Source organism: Astyanax mexicanus, unplaced genomic scaffold (assembly GCF_023375975.1).
Source record: "Astyanax mexicanus isolate ESR-SI-001 unplaced genomic scaffold, AstMex3_surface scaffold_34, whole genome shotgun sequence".
NCBI classification, from domain to species: domain Eukaryota; kingdom Metazoa; phylum Chordata; class Actinopteri; order Characiformes; family Acestrorhamphidae; genus Astyanax; species Astyanax mexicanus.
Genome location: NW_026040044.1, coordinates 2,546,975 through 2,572,888, shown reverse-complemented (window position 1 = coordinate 2,572,888; position 25,914 = coordinate 2,546,975). Strand labels below are relative to the sequence as shown.

The 25,914-nt window shown below is 35.9% G+C and overlaps 3 protein-coding genes across 4 annotated transcripts; 1 reads left to right on the top strand and 2 right to left on the bottom strand.

The window, feature by feature from the left end:
- Nucleotides 1–208: 208 nt before the first annotated feature.
- Nucleotides 209–10,757, bottom strand: LOC125790024 (cadherin-1-like). The gene is made up of 11 exons (XM_049473119.1): nucleotides 10,737–10,757; nucleotides 10,322–10,466; nucleotides 10,059–10,231; nucleotides 9,842–9,970; nucleotides 7,279–7,464; nucleotides 6,931–7,175; nucleotides 6,690–6,835; nucleotides 6,385–6,609; nucleotides 6,065–6,283; nucleotides 5,865–5,926; nucleotides 209–1,412 (listed from the first exon to the last, which is right to left on the bottom strand). The coding sequence occupies exons 1-11, from the start codon at nucleotides 10,755–10,757 to the stop codon at nucleotides 1,287–1,289; spliced, it is 1,677 nt and encodes a 558-aa protein (XP_049329076.1). The 3' UTR covers nucleotides 209–1,286.
- LOC125790044 (uncharacterized) lies at nucleotides 10,609–20,910 on the top strand. 2 transcript variants are annotated; one of them, XM_049473142.1, is made up of 7 exons: nucleotides 10,609–10,789; nucleotides 13,722–14,640; nucleotides 15,014–15,110; nucleotides 16,952–17,053; nucleotides 17,247–17,422; nucleotides 19,318–19,419; nucleotides 19,519–20,910. In XM_049473142.1, exons 2-7 carry the CDS (start codon nucleotides 13,730–13,732, stop codon nucleotides 20,321–20,323), a joined length of 2,193 nt encoding a protein of 730 aa, XP_049329099.1. In that variant the 5' UTR covers nucleotides 10,609–10,789; nucleotides 13,722–13,729; the 3' UTR covers nucleotides 20,324–20,910. The 2 variants fall into 2 exon arrangements, with proteins under 2 accessions (XP_049329099.1, XP_049329098.1); XM_049473141.1 differs by lacking the exon at nucleotides 10,609–10,789 and having other exon boundaries at nucleotides 13,254–14,640.
- On the bottom strand, nucleotides 20,905–25,914 carry LOC125790023 (uncharacterized protein DDB_G0290685-like). The gene is made up of 8 exons (XM_049473118.1): nucleotides 25,896–25,914; nucleotides 25,634–25,686; nucleotides 25,369–25,453; nucleotides 24,198–25,118; nucleotides 23,173–23,227; nucleotides 22,790–22,980; nucleotides 22,540–22,669; nucleotides 20,905–21,290 (listed from the first exon to the last, which is right to left on the bottom strand). The coding sequence occupies exons 1-8, from the start codon at nucleotides 25,912–25,914 to the stop codon at nucleotides 21,140–21,142; spliced, it is 1,605 nt and encodes a 534-aa protein (XP_049329075.1). The 3' UTR covers nucleotides 20,905–21,139.

Below are 25,914 nucleotides of genomic sequence, written 5' to 3'. Positions count from 1 at the left end.
GTAAAAATTAAAAGTGTATTCATAAAATATATTTGAAAATGTATGAAAGTGTTTAAAACCATGATTATTTAATGTATTAGTGTTTACAATACAAAAATGTATTTATTTTACATATAAAGAAATGTGTGTCTATATATTCCTTTCTATATGAACAAAAAACAATAAAATGAAAGAATATGAAGAATATTTATTTTTTTATTTTGTTTACTTTTTAACAATAAAGTTTTGTGTTTTTGCAATGATTATATTTAATAATGTAAAACCACACACACTATCCTTAAAATGTTGAGGGTAAATTTTCAGTAGAAAATCTCTAACATTGTTTTAAAATGCTGTGCAGATCAAGACTAGGTTTAATTCCTTGAGTAGGAAAAAAAATGCAATATTCTTCAAATATGTGATGGGTTTTAGAAAATAAAACATTAACATTTAAAGTTGTACACAAGCTATTGTTTCCATTTACATTTCATTTCATTTTTTTTTTTTTTTTACAAATGTTTTTTTCAGTTAAGGAAAATAGTAAAATATGTAAATATATGTAAAGATGTACAATCTCCATTATCACATTTTAAAAATTACATTAAGAAAACAATTCCATTAATCAAATTGATATTTTGATTAACCTCACAGCCCCACACTCTAATACAATAACTGTGTTTCACTGGCTCTCATTACAGACAGATACAGCTCCATCATCCAAAAAGTTAAACAGAATGAGTAATAAAGAGTAATATATAATATAAAATGTTTTGTATGTAATATATAAAAATAACACACAAAATAAAAAATGGTTACACCACAATGCTTTTCTACACTGTTCAAAAAAATGGCAGGAATTTTAGAAAAGGCGTATAAAATAAGCTAGAACAAAATGTTCAGAAGATTATTGATCACTGACTGTTAAATGTATGTGTATAAATGCACAAAAGATCTTTAAAGCTATCAAAAAGCCTACTTTTGCCCCAAAGTAAACATATGCATATACTTCACATTTTTGCCAAAACAGTTACAGTAGCTATACATTTGTTTTCTATTTACCAGTGCATGTGAATGTAATTGTAATTTTTGTTCAGAATTTAATGCAAATGTAATTTCTCACAATCATTGGCACCGGTATAATATTACACAGCAGAACTGCCTCTTTTTATGTGGCACTAATACATATATCAATGCATTTATTAATCCATGTGCATCATTCTGAGTGATGGATTTATCTGCAGTAATCTCCTCACAGCTCATCTCCTCCTCCGTACACGTCAGAGAGCTTCTTAAAGCGTGGACCCCGATCATCCAGAGTCTGAGGAGTTCAGAGAGCTGATACTGCCATCCTCTGAACCGCACCCTTCATAGTCAAACACCAGCAGAGAGTCGTAAGGTGGAGCTTTGGGGTCGTCATCAGCCGCCTTCAGGTTCTAAAGTACAAAAGAACAGAGGGAGGATTAAACAACGCTGGACTGCACTGAATAGATGGGTTATGCTCTGCATGGTCCTGGAATTTTCAGAAGAAATGGTGGATTGGATATTGGAGGTAATTAAAGAATGAATCTGTCTTAATCATTGAATTCAGTTTTCATTCATTCCCATGGCCACAGGTCTGTAAAATCAAGTGTCTAGCCGAGCTCTTTATTACCATTCTTTAAAGTTAAAGAATGGTTGGTTCCAAAAAGCTCCCTGAACTCCAGCTTAGTACTGTAACAGGATGTTAAAGCTTAAACAAGTCAGTAACACATCCGTTTAGAAGACAGCTGGGACCAGTGGAAAGAGAACTTGGTTCTGTTTGGAAGAGAAATTGTTCCATTTAGATAGACAGCTGGGTCTGTTTAGTTAGTTAGTTAGTTAGTTTCTTTATTTATCTCCCAAGGAGAAATTTTTCTTGGATTGAGGGCATACTGCACTACAGCACAAAACAGACACATACAGACAATCATGTGACCAAAACCATATCATTACAATACATTAAGGATTAAAGTGCATTACATTACATACTTTCACAGAACCCCACAGCCCCTATACAACCAAATACAGTCAGACGTCCTTATTATTTAGAATCTTAATTGACAGTGGTACAAAAGAATGTTTAAACCTATTGTGCCTACACAAAGGAACCCTGTATCTTCTACCTGAGTTCATGAGCTGGTACTCCTGATGTAGCACATGTGTACTATCAGAAACAATATTCCTAGCCTGCCTAATTATAGCCTGCTGCCACAGCTCCTGCGGGCCAAAAGGGGCAGGAATGCCCATAATTTTCCCAGCTGTCTTAACTAGGCTATTTAATTGTGTTTTGGATTGAACTGTTAGATTACCAAACCAACTTGTAATACCATATCTTAAAACTGATTCAATAGCTGCTCTGTAGAATATTAACATAATGTTCTTACAGACACCAAATAATCTGAGTCTGCGCAGAAAATGAAGGCGCTGATGGATCCTAGAACACACCCTGGTCACCTGTGTTTTCCAACTCAGATCACAGTCTATGTAAACTCCCAGATATTTAAATGAGCTCACCTGCTCAATGGTTTGACCATGAATAGACACAGGGTCAGAGATTCCGACTTTTCGAGGATCCACCAGCATTTCCACAGTCTTACTTGTATTAATCTGCAGTTTGTGTACCTTACACCAGGCCACAAGATTTTCTACAGCTATATGATACATATTTGGGTTAGAGGTTTTTGTTAACAAACTAAGCAAAACTGTGTCATCAGAAAATTTTATCAGGTGCTGGTTTGCGTCCATACTAACACAATCATTAGTGTAGAGAGTAAACAGGAAAGGTGAACTGACACTCCCCTGAGGGGCCCCAGTACTACAAACTGTTATGTCAGATAGAGCAGAGTTAAACTTTACTTGTTGTGGCCTATTAGACAGGAAAGAGTAGTACCACTTAATTAAAAATGGATTTACGTTTGCCTGGACTAACTTATTAAGCATCAGATGTGGCTGTATTAAGTTAAAAGCTGAACTGAAATCAATAAAGAGTAGTCGAGCATATGCAGTTGGGCATTCAATATGCTTAAGAATGAGATGCATTAATGTTGCTATAGCATCACCTGTGCTTCGATTTTTTGTATAAGCAAACTGGAATTTATCCACTAACGGTTCCACTTGTATTTGAAGCTTTTCAAGCATCAGCCTTTCAAATGATTTAAAAACGTTTGAGGTAAGTGTCACCGGTCTATAATCATTATTCTCCTGAGGGCAAGCTGTTTTAGGGACCGGGATAATTACAGATTTTTTCCAGAGTTTTGGCACCGTATGAGTATCTATAGAGAGCTGGAATAATTTGTGCCAGACAGGTGAGAGCTCTTCAGCAAAGTTTTTTAACAAGAATGCAGTCATACAATCTGGGCCTGTGGCTTTGTTGGTCTGTATGGCTTTAAAAATTTTGTTGACCGCTTGTAGTTCAACTGTAACTCTGTCCGTATTTAAATCACAGATTACATTCTCCAATACTGCAGCACATTCCTTCACATTTTCTGTATCAAACCGCATGTAAAAGTTATTCAGTTCATTCGCCCTAGTTGTTTCATTAAGGGCCGACAGGGGTTTCTTTTTTGCATCCATGTTAGTCATCTGTCTGATTATGTCCCACAAATTCTTTGTATTGGAAGCTGCCAGGTCTTCTTCTGCCCTCTCCTTAAACTGGCGCCGAGCCACCCTTAGTTGGTCATTCAAATCCTTTTGAGCAGCATGAACACCTGCAACATCACCAGAGGAAAAAGCAACTTTTTTCCTCCTGATGCATTCTCTGATACCCTCATTAATGTATGGTTTATTGTTTGGGTATCGTTTAACAGTTTTTTGAGGAATTATGGAATCAACACAGAAAATAATATAATCTGTGACTGCTTCTGCAGCCTTGTCTATGTCTGCCCCCTCCAGAAAAATATCCCAGTCTGTGCAGAGAAAACAGCCTTTCAGCTCCTCTTTCTTGTCGTCTGTCCAAACCTTCACAGTTTGTATTTCAGGCTTACAGGACTTAAACACTGACCGGTAAGTTGGAAGCAGATGGATAACATTATGGTCAGAACTACAAAGAGGTGGTCTGGCTTTGGCTGTATAAGCATTCTTAATATTACCGTAGCACTTATCGAGTATTCTATTATTTCTAGTGCTACATTTAACATATTGATAGAATCCAGGGAGATTATTTTCCAATATGCAGTGATTCAAGTCACCTAGTATCAGCAGGGGTGCATCCGGTTTACTCTCTAAGAGGTTGTGCACACAGTCAGAGATTTGTTTAGCTGCGCTCTTTGCGTTCCCACTTGGTGGAACATAAACAATGCACACAAAGATGTTAGTAAATTCTCTTGGCAGGTAATATGGGCGCAGGGTGACGCACAGCAGTTCTAAATCGGGGTTACATATTTTTCCCCTGATTGCAATATTCCGGCACCAGCTGTCTCTTATATAAACGCACACACCCCCTCCCTTACCTTTGCCAGAGTTTGCATCTCTGTCCAGTCTCACATGGGAAAATCCGTCAATTTGAATGAAATTATCCGGTAGATCGTCTCCAAACCATGTTTCAGTAAAAGCCAACACAGAAGACATACGGAATTCACAACAAGCTCCAACATACTGGCGTAGATTGTCCAACTTGTTTTTAAGTGAACGGGAATTGCAGAGAATCATAGACGGCAGTGGCAGTTTGTTTGTTCTTCGGACACGCTGCCTAATGCCGCCCCTCCGTCCCCTCTTTCTGGGTTTCCTCCACTGCCGATCTCCTGCATCTGGAGGAATGAGTAGCTCCCTTGGTACATCGCTCAACAACCCCACTGGTGGTAACAAACCAGTATGTCGTAGTTGGAGCAACTCCGTTGAACTGTAGGTTAGCTGGCCACTGCTCATGGTCTCGGTAGCACTGCCCCGGAGAACCTGGTCCGACAGCACTAGCCATGCTAATGCTAAAAACAAAGCTCTGTTACGTTTAACTTCTTCCATACGCCGCCCGCCGTTAAAGGCACAGAGCACTGCACAAAGAGTCCACTGCAAAGTAATCCTCAAACAGCCAGATATGGGACTGGGGGGTGACAAAAAACACCACAAAAAGACAAAGTGCAGCAGGAGCCCTCCTCCATGTCGCCGACAGAGCAGCGCCATTTTGGACAGGATAACTTTAGAAGATAACTTAGTCCAGTTGGAAGAGAGATGAGTCAGTTCAGAAGACAATTGGGTCTGTTTTGAAGAGAACCTGTTTGGAAGAGAACTTCGTCCATTTGAAAGAGTGTTGGGTCTGTTTGGAAGAGAACTTGGTCAGTTTGAAAGAGAGTTGGGTGAAGAGGGGGAATAGATCTGGGGAGTATGAAAAGAGTTTGGAAGAGAATTGGGTCTGTTTGGAAAAGAACTTGGTCCATCCATTTGAAAGAGATCTTGGTCTGTGTAGAAGACAGCTGGGTCCGTTTAGAAGAGAACTTGGTCCATTTAAAATAGAGATGAGTCAGTTTAGAAGACAACTGGGTCTGTTTTGAGGAGAACTGTTTGGAAGAGAACCTGGTCCGTTTTAAAGAGGTTTGGGTCCTTTAAAAAAATGACTTGGTCAGTTTGGATCAGAGCTGTTTGGTTTTGAAGAGAACTTGGTCTGTTTGAAAAAGAGTAGGGTGAACTTGGAAGAGAACTTGGTCCATTTGGAAGAGAGCTGAGTCTGGTTGGAGGAGAACTTGGTCCTTTAAAAAGAAAGATAACTTGGTTCGTTTGGAAGAGAGCTGGATCTGTACGGAAGAGAGATCTGCCTCTTTGAAAGAGTGCTTGGCTGTGCTAAGGAGGACTATTAAGGAGGATCTATTAAGGCTGGATGGAATTGCGTGTTGTGGTAGACTTGTACATGTCTTTTTTTTTTTTTTTTTGATACTTACATCATCAAAAAAGGATGCTGATCTCTTCTTCCTCAGGAACAGGAGTAGCAATAGGACCAGAACTGTATGAAAGAGTACAGTAGATATTTAAGTAAAACCAGACTCCAGTAAAATACACCTCCTTAAACACATAGTCATATTTTAATCTGTATATATATATATATATATATATGACTCAAGATATGAACTGATCATCTTACTTAGCAAAGCCAGTGAAGCCCCCAGAATTCCAAGGATGGGTGATAGGCCGAAGCCTGAAATTTCCCTGTCTGAGCACCAGACGTCCTCTCCAGTGCAGTCACATACAGTGGTAATGATAGTGCTGTCTTGGCTGTGGAGGCTGGAATCATACACCCTCAGAACCACACTGTATTTTCCCTGTTGTATTGCAGTCTTAAGCGTAAGTAGAATTTTAGTATCTACATGAAGAAGAGAAACACAGAGAAAACAATGATATTTCGTAAAGCTCACATACATAGAAGTCTAACAGTATGTCCACAAAAAGAAGAAGAATCCCTACTTGAGTCGTCCATCCCAGCAGTCCAGTTATTCCTGCTCTCTTCATGGAGTTCAACAGTGAACGGAGCAGCAAAACCAGACCCATCCTCATCTGTTACAGAGAGTGAGACTGGAACAGAGTTCTTACTGCACACTGTGATCTCCCTCTCTTCAATAACGGGAGCGTTATCGTTCACATCTTCCAGCTCGATCACCAGGGTTCCTGTACCTGTAGCTGGAACTTCATCTGCAAACGTTTGGAAGGTTTTTTAAGAGGATGGTGCACCATTAAAGCATTTCCTTCAGAGAACAGGAAAACTGACTTACCATCATCCACAGCCAAGATCAGAACTTTAAATTTCCCATCTTTCACTAAAGGAGATTCTCTGTCCATGGAGCTCTTCACTCTGATCAGTCCAGTGTCTCGGTCAATACTCACCCAGCCAGAACGATCTTCATTAGATACACGGTATCTACAACAAACAGCAACACACATTAGTACCAGTGTTTCTTAGAAGGTAACTACTGATGGCTGTGATGGAATTCCATCATAGAAAGAGGATCTTACGTCACTGTCTGAGCTCTCGCTGTGTCTGGATCAGTGGCGGTGTAAACGGTTAGTTCAGTACCAACTTCCAGATCTTCAGGTTTAGAAATGATGGTCTCCGCTGGGTCGAACACTGGCGCCTCATTTACATCCTGAACATTCACGATGACTGTAGCAGTGGATGTAGGGAGGGGTTTGGCAAATGGAACATCATTCTCTGTGATCACCAGCAGAGTGTACTTGTTGGTCTGTTCAAAGTCCAATGGCTAAAAGAAAAACACACAAAGAACATGAACAAGAACATGAAGCTAACTAAACTAAAAACTAGTGAAGCAGGAGTCAGAGAGCCAGTGTTAGACACTGTAGTACCTTAACAGTAGTAATGATGCCCTCCTGTTTGTTGGGTCCTGTGCTAATGCTGAAAAATCCACCACTGTTTCCACTAAAGATCCTGAAGTTGGCCGTCCAGGCAGGAGTCTGAGGATCATCTCCATCAGTCACTGGTATCTTCACCACCACAGATCCTACTTTATTCTCCGGGACTGATGCAGTGTACTGAAAGAGGAAAAAAGAGCTTACATTACTAATACAGTCAGTAGTCACATTCTTTTTGACTGACTCTTCTTATGCTCTGGGACAGGGGTGTCCAAACTTTTTTTGTTGGGGGCCAGAAGGAGAAATATATTTGAAGTCATGGGACACAGACTCTGTAATAAAACAAATAATGAAATATACCACTTTAAATAATACATTTTCCTGATTACTTTCATTTACACACCATTTTACTTGACTTACTATCTTTATTTATCTTTGACAGTGTTGTGTAAACTAAGATTTTTCAAACTGATGTTTCATTTCATGATGTCTCATAATATTAAAATCCTTAATTACGCCAACTTTTAGACTCTTTGGCCTGTTTTTCTGCACTACAGCTGAACACTCTCTCTGCTTTTAGACTCTTTTGCCCATATTTTTGAGCTAGAAATGCGCACTCTCTCCGCTTTTAGACTCTTTGGCCCGTTTCTGACACCTAGCGTTCAAACTTTGAATCTCACATTATAAAAACCTGCTTAACAGCGGCACAACTTTCATTCTATTTCTAAAATACCTCGTGAGTCGCTCCAAAAAAAGAAATGGGCCGTAAATGGCCCGCGGGCCATAGTTTGGACACCCCTGCTCTGGGGGCGGAGCTCTGGCACATAGGCCTTCATCTCAAAGTGCGCACCATATTTTCTGGGTGGAAACCTGATTATCTCCCTCTGACGAGTCTTGTCTCAGTTCACGTCTACAGGTGCTTTCAATGCCTGATTGAAACGTCTGTTCTTGAGAGTGGTAATCTTTAAGGGGTTGAATAATTTTGTCAATGAGAAAATCACACAAAGTACATTTGTTGGTTCATTAGAAAAAACTGAAAACTTGTAATTTATGTTGCTGTGGTATTGTTCCCATAAGTTCTGCAATGTCACAAGATTTATTTTTTTGCCATCAGGTAATAAAAAAATCTATTGATTTTGGAATAAGCTGCTCTATATTCAGTATAATCAGGTAGAGTCAGCTAACCTCATTCTTTTAGCACATACTGTTACTGAACCTAAACCTGCAGACCAACTGCAGCATCAACCATCAACCAGAACATCATTTACTTACTTGGTCCCACTTTATAATAAGTGTTTCTAAGTACTATGTAGTTACATGGTAACTACCCATGTAACTACAGTGTAACTACTGATGAAGTACACATTGTTACAGATTAACTACAGAGGTACAGGTTATGTAATTACACATGTGTATTAAGATTAGTTTTGACTTGTGTAAGTACACATGTGTACCAGGGTGAGTGTACTTACACATGTAATAGAGCAAGTGTACTTACACATGTGTAACAATGTGTGTGTACTTACACATGTATGTAATTAGTATGTAATTAGGGCTAATTAAGTGTTTTGAATACAAAAAAATATTTAGATTTGATCATGGGAAGAAAAGGATGTCAGCATATCATCACCTCAGGAGGAAAGTGCTCATTTTAGCTCACCTAAAGCCCTTGTCCCACTACAATTGCATCTAAATATCCACTAAAGTACGTCCAAATTTTCACTGAATATTTAATATTTAAATTACTTCCATATTCCGTCTAAATTGAAGTTAGACGCCGACTTCCAAATTTGTAGGTCGACGTCCAACTAGCATAACAAAAGAAAATAAATTATGTAATTTCTATTTTATTAGAAAAATAACAAACGAAAATAAACCCAAAATGTTGACAAAAATATATTCTAACGAATTTCAAACATAGAAACGAAAAACGTTAAAATGGTATTAATATAACAATTTAACAGCTGGATCAAACCGTTATACGGATTTAGCGTCAGTCATAAGGAAAGCGCGCGGCATTGCGATAAAAAAAGGTTTTAATAAATAAGGTCAAGTGTATTACAATATTTGGTATTAAATGGTACTAAATTAACATATTAACTGATATTTAATCAAGAGAAATCAGGCGAAATGCGCCGCGCATAATTTCCTGTGCAGATGAAGTGTGATCCCATGATCAAATCTAAATAATGATTTTTAGTATTCAAAACACACAATTAGCCCTAATTACATACTAGCCAATAGCTGTTGGATAGGTTTATACTGAACTTATCACACACACTATTACACATGTGTAAGTACACTCACCCTGGTACACATGTGTACTTACACAAGTCAAAACTAACCTTAATACCCATGTGTAATTACATAACCTGTACCTCTGTAGTTAATCTGTAACAATGTGTACTTCATCAGTAGTTACACTGTAGTTACATGGATTGTTACCATGTAACTACATAGTACTTAGGGACACTTATTATAAAGTGGGACCATATACATGTATAAATACATACATACATACATATACACATATATATGTAAAACTATATTATCTTACCAAGGTCTTTTCAAACTGTGGTGCGTGGTCGTTGATATCAGTTACAGTAATAACAGCTGTTCCAGTGGTGACGAGGCCATCACCCATCATATCTGCAGCTTGGATCAGCAAGATGTACTCAGGATAAGTCTGGAAAAGATGATGTTCATGAATTAAACTGCTTTATTATCTCATTCCACATCAACTCAGCATTCATAACCCTGATTTCTGCTCTCACCTCTCTGTCCAGTTCATCAGAGTTCACTCTAATCCCTCCAGTAATCGGGTTAATGATGAACATGTTTGGATCTGGCTGTGGTGGAGTCTGGCTGATGATGGAGTATCTGATGTCTGCATGGTCACTGTCAGGATCGTCTGCGTCTGTAGCATTCGCTACCATGAACTCAAAATCTTCAGAGAGAGAGTAATAAAGACCATGAGACATGAAACTTTATAAATACCATAAAAATATTAGAGATTTATCTAAATCAATGAAGCTACCTCGAGGTGAAGCTTCTGCAACACTGCCAAGGAAAGGGTTTTGGGTGAAGATGGGCTTATTATCGTTTCCATCAATTACAACAATGAAAATCTCCGTAGTTTCTTCCTTAACCTCACCATTAGCTGCAACAGCATGAACCGTAAGCTGGAGTCAACAAAAGAAACAAAAGTGTTAAATAATGTTCTGGTTTTCTATAGAAAATTATAGGGTTTAACATTAACTATCAGATCTAAAATCTCTTACCACATATTTATCTTTGGTCTCTCTGTCTAGAGGCTGCGTTGCAGATGGGAGTTTTACTTACACAAAAGGGTTCTGAGGGCAGAAAGAAAACTGATTGGTTCAGAGAAACAACCAATCAATTTAAAGAAGAGGCGGGGGAAAAGGCAGGATCTGCTAAATGAAAAAAAAGACCGGGCAGTTGGATCCAGCCATCTTTGAGGAGTGAAAAATCACAGTTTTTGAAGGTAAGATGCTTTTATTTTTATTAAAATAATATTAATGTACTGAATAAGAGCTTTTTAAGTTAACTTGAAACAGTAGTGTGAATTTTCAGGCTAATTGGCTAGCAAGATTAGCACAGTATTTTCGATAGTCAGCTAGCCAAAAAATAGCAAAAGTAATTAAGTATTTTTTTTTTATTATTATTTTAAAGAGTTTATTTTGGGAACAGATATGCCTTATTAAATGAACTTAAAATAATAGTGTGCATTATTAGGCTACTGAGCCAGCTAACCTTGCTAGCTAGCAAGTTCAGATACTTAGGTTAGCTAATTAGCTCCATAGTTTAAAGTAGTTTTGATAAGGTCAGCTAGACATTTGTCAGCTATTAAACAATATTCAGTCTGATATAATCTACAATTATATGAAATGAGGGATAAAAATTGCATAGAGGTTGTTAATGTTAGTCAGATAATAGCAGTGTTCAACAGGCTTTAGCTAGCATGCTTGGTATATTTACTCTTGCTTACTTGGATGTGTAGTAGTGTATTAAGTCATACAAACACAACTTGAGAATGGAAAAGTTTTATACTGCTTTACAGGAATTGTAGAAATGTGTCTCGTGCTGTGTTATAAGCCACTGTAACGTTAATATATAGTTTTTTGCTGCTCTGGGGGCAGACGAATTGATCTATTGACATAAAAGACTCTATAACAGTGTTTTTTAACCTGTGGGCCGCACCCCCCAAGTGGGCTGCAGAGGTATTGCAAGCGGGCCATAGGGCAAAATTCTTTTTTTTTTGTTTGTTTGTTCCTATTTTGCAAAGTAAATATGATTTTCAAATATATAAATAGTTTAGCAAATGTAATTTATAATGTGATGTCAATTAGTACTGATGCACACATTGAATTGTTAAATATAACATAGGTGTACTATAACGCTGCTCTTAGGGCAGCAGAACTTGGTTTTGTTTTAAATTATGAGTTACACAACTGCTTCCAATGTACTGTAAGTTTCGCCTTTATCATCCTGATTATCATCATGATTAATGTTGCATTTTGGGTTAGGAGGATTAAATCATGTATTCACATAGGTTTGTTTAATTGAAGAATATCTGACTACATACAGCGTATTGCTGCTCTTGGAGCAGCAGAATTGAACCATTGGCATAATGACTGTTTCAGATGAGCATTTGAAATTCAGACACAGCATAATGCTGCTCTTGGGGCAGGAAAACTGAAACATGTACAAGATTAGTCTGTAGGGTTAGCATTACCACTTTATATAGAGGCTAACGCTGCTCTTGGGGCAGCAAAGCACTGGTTTAAAATCAGAAGTAATTAACTATATGTTTGGGCTTTTTTATACTGATTAATTTTAATGCAGATTTTGGGTCTGTAAAATTGAGCAACACCAATATTAAATCCTGAAATTTAGCATGTTTATATTATATAAAGAATACTGCTACTCTTGGGTACAGGGTTATGTTCTGGGGGCAGCAGAACAGTAGTTGTAAAGGCGGCGGCAATGTACTATAAATTTGAACTGCATCTTACTGATTTATATTATTGTTCATTTTGGGTCAGTATAATTGATTCCTAGCCATATTTAGCAATAATATATTTTATACCAACTAGTGCTGCTCTTGGGGCAGCAGAACTGTTGTTTATTTGTGCAAATCATGTTAGATTAAAATGTTTTTTAAGGCTGTAGGGTTGGCTTTAAACGTGTTGATTTAGATTATTGCTGCATTTTGGGTTAGGAGGATTAAATCATATATTCACATAGGTTTGTTTAATTGAAGAATATCTGACTACATACAGCGTATTGCTGCTCTTGGAGCAGCAGAATTGAACCATTGGCATAATGACTGTTTCAGATGAGCATTTGAAATTCAGACACAGCATAATGCTGCTCTTGGGGCAGGAAAACTGAAACATGTACAAGATTAGTATGTAGGGTTAGCATTACCACTTTATATAGAGGCTAACGCTGCTCTTGGGGCAGCAAAGCACTGGTTTAAAAATCAGAAGTAATTAACTATATGTTTGGGCTTTTTTATACTGATTAATTTTAATGCAGATTTTGGGTCTGTAAAATTGAGCAACACCAATATTAAATCCTGAAATTTAGCATGTTTATATTATATAAAGAATACTGCTACTCTTGGGTACAGGGTTATGTTCTGGGGGCAGCAGAACAGTAGTTGTAAAGGCGGCGGCAATGTACTATAAATTTGAACTGCATCTTACTGATTTATATTATTGTTCATTTTGGGTCAGTATAATTGATTCCTAGCCATATTTAGCAATAATATATTTTATACCAACTAGTGCTGCTCTTGGGGCAGCAGAACTGTTGTTTATTTGTGCAAATCATGTTAGATTAAAATGTTTTTTAAGGCTGTAGGGTTGGCTTTAAACGTGTTGATTTAGATTATTGCTGCATTTTGGGTTAGGAGGATTAAATCATGTATTCACATAGGTTTGTTTAATTGAAGAATATCTGACTACATACAGCGTATTGCTGCTCTTGGAGCAGCAGAATTGAACCATTGGCATAATGACTGTTTCAGATGAGCATTTGAAATTCAGACACAGCATAATGCTGCTCTTGGGGCAGGAAAACTGAAACATGTACAAGATTAGTATGTAGGGTTAGCATTACCACTTTATATAGAGGCTAACGCTGCTCTTGGGGCAGCAAAGCACTGGTTTAAAAATCAGAAGTAATTAACTATATGTTTGAACTACATCTTATTGATTCATATTCATTGGGTCATAACTGAACCATGGTAATATCTATCAATAGTGTGTTTGGCTTTAAATCATGTGCTTTGCTACTGGCATAATGGCCAACCTTTTGTAAGAAAAAAAATGAAATGGGCACTGTAACTCCTGTATAGAAGTAATGGTACTATTTTTTTGTTTTCATGTTTTGTTTTGTTTTTTGTTTAGGAAAGAAAATGGAGAATATCTGGATTAAAGGTGTTAGACGAAAGCTGAAGAAGGTTACAGATCCTGATGTCATACAAGAAGTAGTTGTTTTTGACGAGCAATGGGACTTCATGAAATCTTATATCAAGAAATTGGAAGATGAAACTCAGAGCTACTTTAAATCTCCTGTATGTACTCACAAGAACTACTATTACTACGCATGTGAGCGGTCCAGCAAACCAACTGGAAAGAGCAAAGGAAAACCAACACAAACCAGGGCCAACTCTTGTGGGGCCTATGTGTCTTTTAGAATAATAAGAGATGCTGCATTTACAGGTGCTGTTGTGAACAAAATGTTAAAACACCATGGACATGATGTTGACATTCAAGAAGAGGGTGTAAAAAACCCTGTTGACCCAGAGCTACTAGGTTTCATTGAAATGTGGCTTGAGCAGGGACTGTCAGTTTCTGAAACACTTTTAAAGAGTGTTGATTGGGCAGAACGTCATGGACATGTAGACAAACACAATCGTCGTTATTATGTTACACCAGAAGACATAAGAACAATCAAAAAGAGCATAAATGCACTATTTTTTCCTGACGTGAATGATAGTGTCAGTGTGGATATTCTAGCCACATCAGAGCTGAAAGAAAACATTTCTTTTTATCAGCCTTTAAGTGAAGAAAATCCATTGATAATTGTAGTGCAGACTCCCTGGCAAAAAGAACTCCTGAAATTACATCCACATCCCATGATGTTCATGGACGCCACCTACAAAAGCATAACTTCGTATGGCTATGCATTCTATGCACTTCTTCTGAGCAACAGCATTGGTAGAGGAGTTCCATTTGCATACTTCATAGTCAGTGAGGAATCAGCAGCCACACTCTCTCTCTGTCTAGAAAAGCTTTCTAGCTCTAACCCTGGTTTTTATCCCAGGTTAGTATCCTATTGCTTTTGATCAGATTTTTCAGTTTATTGACCAGAGATATGTATTGTTATTTGCTAAAACTCCATTGAGGTTAACATTCATTTAAATGATGCATTTTTAGTGCTGTCAGAGTAAGTTATTTTTTTAAACATGAATAATTTTGCCAATTGTGGGGTATTTAACTTTTTTAACAGAGCCTAGTGACTTATTAGTGTTGTTTCACTTTTAGTTTTTGCATTTACTTTTGATATTTATGGTGATATATGTAAACTTGGCATGTCTACTGCGCAAAGGTTTATATATATATTGCTTTTCATTTATATTGAAATATGGATTAAATTTTGTATCCTCTCTCTCTATTCTCTTTTCATTCCTCTGTAGGTCAGTGATGGTTGACAAGGACCTAAAAGAGCTCAAGGCAATAGCACAGGTTTTTCCTTCAGCAAAGGTCCTCATATGCTGGTTTCATGTTCTGCAGGTACACATTAGAAAACATTTGGATGGCAACGGCTACTGACATTCAGAAAGTTTTGCATGAAATTGTATGTATATATTACTATTATCATTACTGATAATTTAATTCTCTAATAAACTAGTAGGAATATTTTATTACAACTCCAATTTCAATGAAGTTGGATGTTGTGTAGAACATATATAAAAACAATACAATGATTTGCAAATCCTTTTTAACCTACATTCAATACGCTACAAAAAACAAAACGGATACATTCTTTTTTAAATATATATATTTACTCATTTTGAATTTGATGCTGCAACATGTTCCAAATAAGAGTTGGGAAAGGGACATGTTTACCACTGTGTTACATCACCTTTCCTTTAAAAACACTCAGTAAGCATTTGGAAACTGAGGACAATAATAGTTAAATCTTTGTAGGTGTAATTCTTTCCCATTTTTGCTTGATGTACAATTTCAGCTGTTCAACAGTCTGGGGTCTACATTGTTGTATTTAGTGCTTTAAAATGTGCCACACATTTTCAATGGGAGACGGGTCTGGACTGCAGGCAGGCCAGTCTATTACCCGCACTCTTTTACTATGAAGCCATGCTGTTGTAACCTGTGCAGAATGTGGCTCTGCATTGTCTTTCTGTAAAAAGCAGGATGTCCCTGAAAAATATATCGCTTGGATGGCAGCTCCAAAACCTGTATGTACCTTTCAGCTTTAATGGAGCTTTAGATATGTGCAGATTACCCATGCACTTTTGTCGTTTTGGGCCTTGTCACTTACTTGCAGGGATTTCTCCAGATTTTCTGAATCATTTGATGATATCATGGGCTGTTGATAAAATCCCTTTGCAATTTCATATTGAGAAACATTCTTAAACTGTTGGACTGTTAGATCATGAACCTTGCTTGTGAACAACTAAGCATTTCAGGGATGATCCCTTTATAACTAATTATGACACTCATCTGTTTCCAGTTAACCTGTTCACCTGTTTTTTTGAGCATTCCTTAGTTTTCCCAGTCTTTTGTTGCCCCTTTTTTGGAAAGTGTTGCAGCCATCAAATGAGTGAATATGTAAAAAACAATGAAGTTTATCTGTTTAAACATTTCATATTTCATTTCTGTTTAAACATTTCAACTTGAGTTTGTAGTGTATTAAGTTGAATATAGTTTGAAAAGACTTTGCAATCATTGTATTATGTTTTTATTTATGTTTTACACAACGCCCCAACTTCATTGGAATGGGATTTATATAAGAGAGCAGCATATTTAATTACTCTTTAAGACATATTTGAGTATTGTAGAATCTCCTGAAAATAGCCTCCGGTTTGTGTGCTCATCTTCTATAATAGTTTTGTAATGTTTAGGTAAATAAAGGTGCAGCTATACTAAATTAGTCTAGTTGTGTAAGAGATGTACAGTGTTACAACATCTGTTACTGACTGAGGCTCATTACAGGGAGATTTTAAGTCTATACCCGCTATTTATTAAATTATTTGCCCCTCAGCTAATTCATTTAAATTGTACAATTTAAAATACTTTCTCAACAGAAAGTGATGAATGTGATTAAGTTCAAATAATTTAGATTAATTAATCAGTAAGCGTGTAGTTACATCTAGAAAAGGAGAACGGTTTGTGTATGATGGCTTTTTCAAATACCTAAATAATTTGGATAAATTTAGTCCATTACCCTACCCATATAATGGATCCATCCAGGTGTGGTTTAGATCTGTGTGGATGCCTGGTTTAGGGTATTCACTACAATATGCATACAAGAAATGCATTGTTTTACTATTTAAAAAAATGATATAAATATTGATCATTCAATATTTTTTTAAATTTAATTTACCAAATAGGCAGTACACAGGTGGTTGGTAAAGAGAGATGGAGGAAACCTTCCAGTGGACCAAAGAAACATGGTCATTCAGGCAATGGCAGCAATGAAGGTGTGCCTAACGGTAAGATGTACTTTTGTACTTGATATAAGTAGTTAAATATTTGAATAAAATTCTTTTCACATTATTCATCTCTTGTTTGTAAAATAAAGTTTGTCTTCAGATTTACTTAGATGCCCTTTAACTTATTAAAACTTTTACATTGAATGTTTTGCAAGATTGTACCTATTATAATATGTGTTCCTGTGTTTTTCAGGAAGAGGAGTTCATCAACACAGCCGACGTAAAATGCAAGGAGCTGGATTCCTACCTTGGCAGTTCACATGTAACCGCCTACTTGAAGCCTCAGTGGATTTCTTGTGGACAGCTGTGGTCCAATTTTGGCAGGTCATTCAGTCATGAGAACAGTGAAACCAACAACAAAGCAGAAAGGTACAGAGTTGTATATTGGTTTATTTATTGCAATAATTTGCTATTTTAATCACTTTATACTGATAGAGCCTGCTTCTACAAATTTTATGGTATATTAGTAATGGCAATACTTATTGTAAAATTTGACAACAATTGGTATTGGCTCACTAAAACATGCTGCTCTTAAAAACAGCATATGTCATAATGTTGTCTTTACGCATTGCTGTGGTCTGATATTTATATACACACATAATTTTATGGAAATGTAGTGATACCTATTTTTCAGAGACAGAATGAGTGTACAACATACATCTCTAATAGAAAAAAAAAATGTTTAGACAAAGTAAAAATATGAATTGTATATTAGAATTTTACTTTGTCTGATATTAAAATTAGCTTGTTAATCTGAAAAAGGTAAGCATGACAAAAAAAGCAAAACCAAAAGAAATCTGTAAGTGGCAAATACTTTTTTCCCAGCACTATATGTTGCACCCTCATTCTGCTTCAAAAAGAACAGGGGTTGGTTTCCCGAAAGCTTCGTAACGCTAAGAACTTCGTTAACTCGTACTTAAGATTGATCGTTAATTAAAGAGTGTTTCCCAAACCGGTGCGTAACTAAAGTACTACGTAAACTCGCTCGCAGATTAACGAGTAACCTGACCCAGTCGTTATTCATAACATTCTACTTAAAGGGGATTTTGCTTGCAGTTCAGCACTTTAAGCACCAGGGACCGCCAATTTTGAGGGAGAAAAAGTATTATTTCTGTGGTTGAATCTATTATATTATATTATATTATATTATATTATAATGCCAACTGTAGCTTGTAGTCTAACTGGGCATATTGGAATTGAACAATTACACACATAAATAAATTAGTAAAATACAGATTAGCAATGTTAGAGTTCTTGATATTAATGCAGCAATTAATGCAACCAATTAATTCCTGCAGATGATGCTCACGGTCTAAGAAAAGCTGCTGTATCCAAGTCTGTGCATTCTGTATCGTGGCGGTTACTGTGGCATACACGCTCCTATACATAATTCCCACCAGGCCGGGAATTACAGCACAACAAAATATATTTCCATTATCTAGTAAACAAAAAGGTATATGGCCTTCACAATCTCCTGACCTAAACCTGATGAACTGAGATGGTGATTTGAGGTGAGCTGGAGCTCAGCAGCGACTATTGTTCAGCACCTCCAGGAACTCCAGGAGACGCTGAGAAAACTATATTTATATAATAAATAATAATTATGCTATATAAATCTAATATAGTATATATATATATATGTGTGTGTGTGTGTTAATTTATTTATTTACAGGAATAAATATATAGAGACATATACACATATAGACATACAGGAACATATGTATACGTATTATAATATTATTTTATTATTACTATCATTATTATTAATAATAATAAATCAATTAACATTAATAATATGAATTAATATAATATATATTTATGTAATACATATTAATAATAGTAAACAAGTTTAATGTTTTAAAATAGATTTGATTTTTGATTATTCATTATTCATATGTATCTTTAGGAGTATTTTTTCAATGCCAAAGTACATCTAAATTAAAATTTCAGAATATGTATAATGTTGATGATTACAACACATTTCTACGTTTTTAGGGTGTAATAGTGAATAAATACTGGATATTTGGCAGTGTTGAATCAATGTTTTTGGTTCGACTGAGACTTCTTTAAACTTGTTTGTTAATTTTCGCTTTGCGAAGCTCTTTGGGAAACACTCGGAGAACTGGCTTGTTCTTTACTCACGTCATTCGTTATTCACTAAGACTGATCGTTTTCGGGAAACCCACCCCAGTTCAATAAAGTTTTTGAAAACCATTTCAAAAAACACACCTTTAATCAACACTTCTTTTATGTTTCTTACATAGATTCTTCCTTACAATTAAATATCAGTTTCTAAAGGGAAACACAAACCGGCGGATTGATCAGCTGCTTCGCTTGCTGTGTGGAGATCTCCAGAAATATTATTGGTAATTAAACTATTGTATTATTTTATTATTTTCTGTTCTTTATTACTTTTTTCACACATTTCCATATGTAATGACTGATTCTCTCTGTGTTATTTTAAGTTACATGGAAGACTTGGCAGAAATTGGACGGATCAAGGGAGCCAACACTGAAGACTTTTCTAATGCTGTCAAAAGTATGATTGAGAAAGGGCTTGATTCAAAATGTACAATTAATGAAAATGGAACATGTGTTGTTCCACCTGATACAGGTGCACAGAATAACACAGTTGATTTGGTGATGGTTAAATGTGACTGCAGAAGATCCAAAAGTGGTGCCATGTGTAAACACATTGTTTTCTCAAAAACAGTTGCACAGCAACAAGGAATAGACATTCAGGACATCAGGAATTCTGTTGCTAAAAAAATAATTAGCAGTCATTCATACTTTTCAGATGAGGAAACCCTCACAGTCTTTCACAGTGATGGGAGTTCAGGAACTATAAATCACAGAAGTTCAAACTTGTGTACATGTGTAGCAAATAGTTATGGTGAGAAATGTGTCTGTGTTTTGGTTCGTAGCATCCTCTTCTTGGCGCAGACACCTTGTGAGCTGATCTCAAATGATCCAGTTTGCCACAAAACACCCATGATAAAGTCAAAGGCTGACTTGCAGACCATGCTAACAGACCTTATTAAATGGAGTCAATCAGACAAGTACACTAAGAATGAAGAACTGTACAAGACAGTCGAGAGGGCACATAAGCTTGTTTTTTCAAACTTTTGTAGTCTGTCTAGAAAAAGAAGAACAACAGCACTACATGCCTATCGGCAAAGGATAAAGAAAGCACAAAAAGCTGTCACTATGAATTACATTTGTAAACGGAAAAGCAGAGGGAAAAAAAAAAAAATAGTAAAATTGAGCTAAATGTAAAAAGAGTTTTCTCCATCTTCAAGCTGCTCTTTAGGAGATACAAGGTTTTAACATTGTAATAATATGCAAGTGGTTTACAATGAATGTTGATGTCAAGTTCTTGAGACACTTTAATGAGATGTATAGAATGCATTATCTGTCAATTGTAATTGTTTTAAGTTAATAACTACCACTGTCAGAAATATAAGAAGCCCTCTTTCTATTGCAGTATTTGAAAAGAAAAAGAGGCAAACGTGTTAGAATCATAAGATGTTTTCAACAAATGATAATGAAATTCCTGTAAGTTAACTATGAGCTGCTAATTTATAGTTGAGTTGAGATTCTCTTTTAAAAACATCTGCAAAACCCCCAAGTAGTCAACTTTGTAATTGCATAGAATTGTACAATGTACTTGTTTTGGAAATACCTTGATTTAGATGAGTTTTCATAATTCCTACTGTGTGGAGTACCACAATTGTGTCATGTTTGGATTTACTGAGAAGCTCTTTCAAATGTATTAGATTTGTTTATTTGATTTACAAACTGCTTCACACTGGGATTCTCCAATATGGTGGAAAAATAAAATAAACAAATAATAAAAAGGATTGTAAATCTTTATTTACAATTACATTGTACACACAAAAACAATATTCAAAAACTAAAATACGTACATAACAAAGTAAAAAAAACAATCCCAAATGTATTTTTAGCAACAAAGTAACCAACACATATTGTAGTTAGTAGGCATATAACAAGGTTTCAAGCATGAAGCTAGTGTATATAACTATGAACATAATGTAAGCAGACAAAACAGTTGAAATTGGTTCTAATTCATGATTGTAATGCTTTCATTTTCTCTTTAAGACATGCATCAATTAATTCAAAAGTGCCTTTTATAACTGCAGGCCCAAGACCGTGAGTTGCCAGGTCAAATGTATGCCAGTTCGTCTCCAAAGCTTTTTCCACAGCTTTTAGGGTCTTTCTGCAAATGATAAAAACAAAAACAATGTTTATCCTTCCAGTTAAACTTGATAGCAAATGTTGTATGTCACTGATTCTTGAGAATTTGCATCACTAAGAAAAATGCAAATTCTGTTGGAAATGAAAAACATTTTCACGAATAAAAACAATCAAGGTTATAATCAGGGGCTCTTTTGAAAATATATAAGGATGTTTTATAGGTTTAGTTTTAATTAATAATTTATATAATGATTATTAAATGATTATATGCTGGGCTATTACCTACAAAATCAGTTGTCCTCTGTTAGGAGATTTTCATTTCAATTTATTAAAACTCTAAAAGTAATAATTGAATTAAATAATATCTTTACCACATGATTATTTTGGGGTTGCTTAATTTGTTCTACATATTCAACACCTCCATAAGATATTTATAAAAAGCAATACAATCAGGAAACTACAAGGTCAGCTACATTTCTGAGGACCCCATATTCAAACCTTAAGCTCTACAGCATGTTTCAAGATCACGTAAGCTCCTGAACGTTTCCTGTTTTCTCTTAAACTTAAATTCATATTTTTGGACACTGCTACTGTCACAATCATAACATGTCAACACTCTAAGTTTTATAAAAAAAATTACATTAGATTAAACAAACTAGATATCTGAAGCAGCTAGCAAACAGAGGGGAAATAAGATGGCTAATGTAACAACTCATGAAATACTATGTGAGAGAGTAGATTTTTTTCACCACTGTGAGTTTTTCTGTTTGACAGCGGTGACAGACACCCCCATATGGTCCTCAACAGAGTATAATATAGAATATAATTACTGATCCAAATAAATCATTAACCTTTCATTAAATTGCACATTATTACTGGTGGTAATTACTATTTTTTACTATGATGATTTGATATTTGATGATATGAAGATGGGGTACTTTTAATAATGATATTGCTTAATTTTATCTTATATTCATTGAAAAATGTTTATTACAGAGCTCAGCTATAGTTATTTTTTGGACCAAATAATTCAATAAAGTTGTTGACTTATTGAATTAGGCTTAAAGTAAAAGTTTTTTTTTAAAAAGTACACTTTAAACTATACAAAAATTAATACAAGTGAATATTTATCAGCATTTATGTGTACCAAGAATGGCAGATAATTATTTAAAAACTCTAAACACATTAAAGTTTCACGGTGACACCAGTACATGAACAGCCAACACCTTAGTCTATAATTATATACCTTTAGATTTTGTAAATTAACTTACCTGCAGTCCTCTGTTTTGGCCATGCCTTCGTGGACATTTCCATCCTCTAACAAGGCTTGACCCACTTTCTTCTGGGGTATGAATTTAGCTGCCAAATATGTTATATCATCAGCCAGGTCACGACATTCATCTAAAACAAAGTCATCGCAAAGAACATAATTTTTGATGTTAGAATTAAAATATGTACAAATATATATCATAATAATATGTGTGTCAGGGTGTGTGTGTGTGTGTGTATTTGTGTGTGTACCTTCACAAAGTTTGGAGCACAGTGAAGTTAACTTTGTGCGTTTTGAAGGATTCACCTCCAACTCTGCCAACTTCTGTTCTATGTTTCTTTTTTGACCTTTGGCCTTTCTTAGATAAGCCACCACAGTGTTTGCAGAGTAGCTCTCCGGTTGAGCACATCTTCTCTGCAGTTCATCAGTTGTGACCAGGTATCTGAAATATCAATAATATATCTATGATCTTGAGGAAGCTGGGGTGCTTAATAAAATGCATAGGATGCACAGGATTGGGGAAAAATGACTCGAAACATATCAATTCATTTATTTAATAACTGCGATTTCAACACAAATGGAACTGGAAAAAGAAACAGGTAATTGAATAGAATGTTAATTAATTAAAATGTACCTTTTTGTTTGGTGGAAGTCTGATACTTTTAAAACACTTTCCACGATGAATCCTTCTGTAAAACAAATAAGACAATTCAAATAAATGTAGGCAAATGAATTGCTTTATCCATAACTTGATGTCTCTGGATAAGCCCAGTAAAAAATAAAAAGTAGGGGCACCGAGTGGTCCAGCGGTCTAAGCGCTGCCACTATGAGCAGGAGGTCGCAGGTTCGAACCTCAGCTCATGCAGGCTTCACATGTATCGGAGGAAGCATGTGTTAGTCTCACCCTCCTGGTGTGTTGGGGCATTACTAGTGATGGGGGGAGTCCTAATGAGTGGGTTGGGTAATTGGCCTTGTAAATTGGGGAGAAAAAGGGAAAAATTAGAAATAAAATTATTAAAAAAAATAAAAATAAAAAGTACATTTAGTCCTGTGAACATGCTCCTCCCAAATATAACGGAATCATCTGAATTATAAGTAATTCAGTCAAAATATGAATGTTGCTACATCTAATCTAATATTGCTGTGCAATGACCTTACTTTTTAAAATTAACGTTTTTTTTTTCAAATGAGGTTAGTAAAGTTTCTGTGGCAGTAGTAAATTACAGTTTAAGAAGTTATAGTTCCTAGTTCTGTGATACTTGACAATACCCAACAATGATAAGGAATTTGCTTAAAATTATTTTACAATCAGATTTAATCATTTTCAACAATTACCAAAACTTATTTTTTATAAGACATGGAGTGCTAAACGGACCTGTTGTTTGTCCAGTCATATATGACAGCATTAAGCGTTTCTAGGACTGCTAAAAGGTAATATGCAAATACAAAGATGGCTTAAGATCCAACCAGGCAATGCTTTTGGTTAGAATAATTTACCTGGAAGACCCATCATATTCTACTTTACTACTCTTCTATTTGGAATGAAAACACATTCCAAAAATGTACTACATCATGTGTAAAAACTATTCCAAAACAAAATTGTTTTAGAAGATTTGTATACAACAAATTAACTTTTTCTATTTTCTATTTTCTATTTACTTGTCTGATCTCCTGGACTTTGTCCTGAAATATCTTCTCCCTCAGCTTCTTTGTCTCTGCTGCTTTGTCCTGATATATCTTCTCCCTCAGCTTCTTTGTCTCTGCTGCTTTGTCCTGATATATCTTCTCCCTCAGCTTCTTTGTCTCTGCTGCTTTGTCCTGATATATCTTCTCCCTCAGCTTCTTTGTCTCTGCTGCTTTGTCCTGATATATCTTCTCCCTCAGCTTCTTTGTCTCTGCTGCTTTGTCCTGATATATCTTCTCCCTCAGCTTCTTTGTCTCTGCTGCTTTGTCCTGATATATCTTCTCCCTCAGCTTCTTTGTCTCTGCTGCTTTGTCCTGAACTGTCCTCTCCCTCAGCTTCTTTGTCTCTGCTGCTTTGTCCTGATATATCTTCTCCCTCAGCTTCTTTGTCTCTGCTGCTTTGTCCTGAACTGTCCTCTCCCTCAGCTTCTTTGTCTCTGCTGCTTTGTCCTGAAATATCTTCTCCCTCAGCTTCTTTGTCTCTGCAGCTTTGTCCTGAACTGTCCTCTCCCTCAGCTTCTTTGCCTCTGCTGCTTTGTCCTGAACTGTCCTCTCCCTCAGCTTCTTTGTCTCTGCTGCTTTGTCCTGAACTGTCTTCTCCCTCAGCTTCTTTGTCTCTGCTGCTTTGTCCTGAACTGTCCTCTCCCTCAGCTTCTTTGTCTCTGCTGCTTTGTCCTGAACTGTCTTCTCCCTCAGCTTCTTTGTCTCTGCTGCTTTGTCTTGAACTGTCTTCTCCATGAAGAGCTGTATAGTCTTTGTTGCTTTGTCCTGGATCATCTTCTCTTTGAACTTTATCATAATTTTGTCCTGAACTGACTATTTCCTGAACTCCTGTGTTGTCTTGGTTGCTTTGTCCTGTACTCTCCTCTACCTTAACTGGATTTCTTCTTTCCTGCCCTATTAAATGCAAAACTCAATAATTGAATCTTTTAAATAGTAAACAAACAACATTTGAAAAATAACAAAGGCTAAGAGAAAAAAAAAACTTTAGAGAGCCTATCACTTCATATTATAGTATATAGTAGTGGATCTCAAGGAATTGAGAATCCTATTGCGAATACTATTATGAAAGCATACATTTTTCATTATTTGACTCAAATGTCACATTTTATGTTCATTATAAGTTATTTACACTAAAATTTAGTACCTTTGCAAAAAAGACACTTGCTGTCCTCTGGATTCACAGGTAGACATTTTGCATGGATATTTGCTAAACATGTTAAGCATTTGTCCTAGAAAAAAACATTATAAATGATTACATCAAGTTTATTTTTATTTCTCCACAATTAATTAATCTTTTTTTCAAGGTTAATTTCAAGTTTAGTAAGAAAATAAATTTTACTCAAGGTTAGAATTACAGAATCTGTAATGTTTATATTATGTATTAAAAGGTGTAAAACTGCATCACTTGCCTTGCTCTTCTTAGACACTGTTTTATGACAAATGCCACAAACACCTGACCTATCTAAAACACAAAATAAATTTATTTACTAGGATTAAAACAGCAAGGAACCTAAACATATGTACTCACATAAGAAACCAATTACAAATTACATATTGGCACCTTCATTTTTTTCTTTTTCAGCAATTCTGTTGTAGTTTAGTTTTTTCCTGGAATACCAACTCTTGACTTTAGCTGTTTGATAGATGGCCTCACATTTGACTGTAGAATACTTTGGTATACACAGTTCAT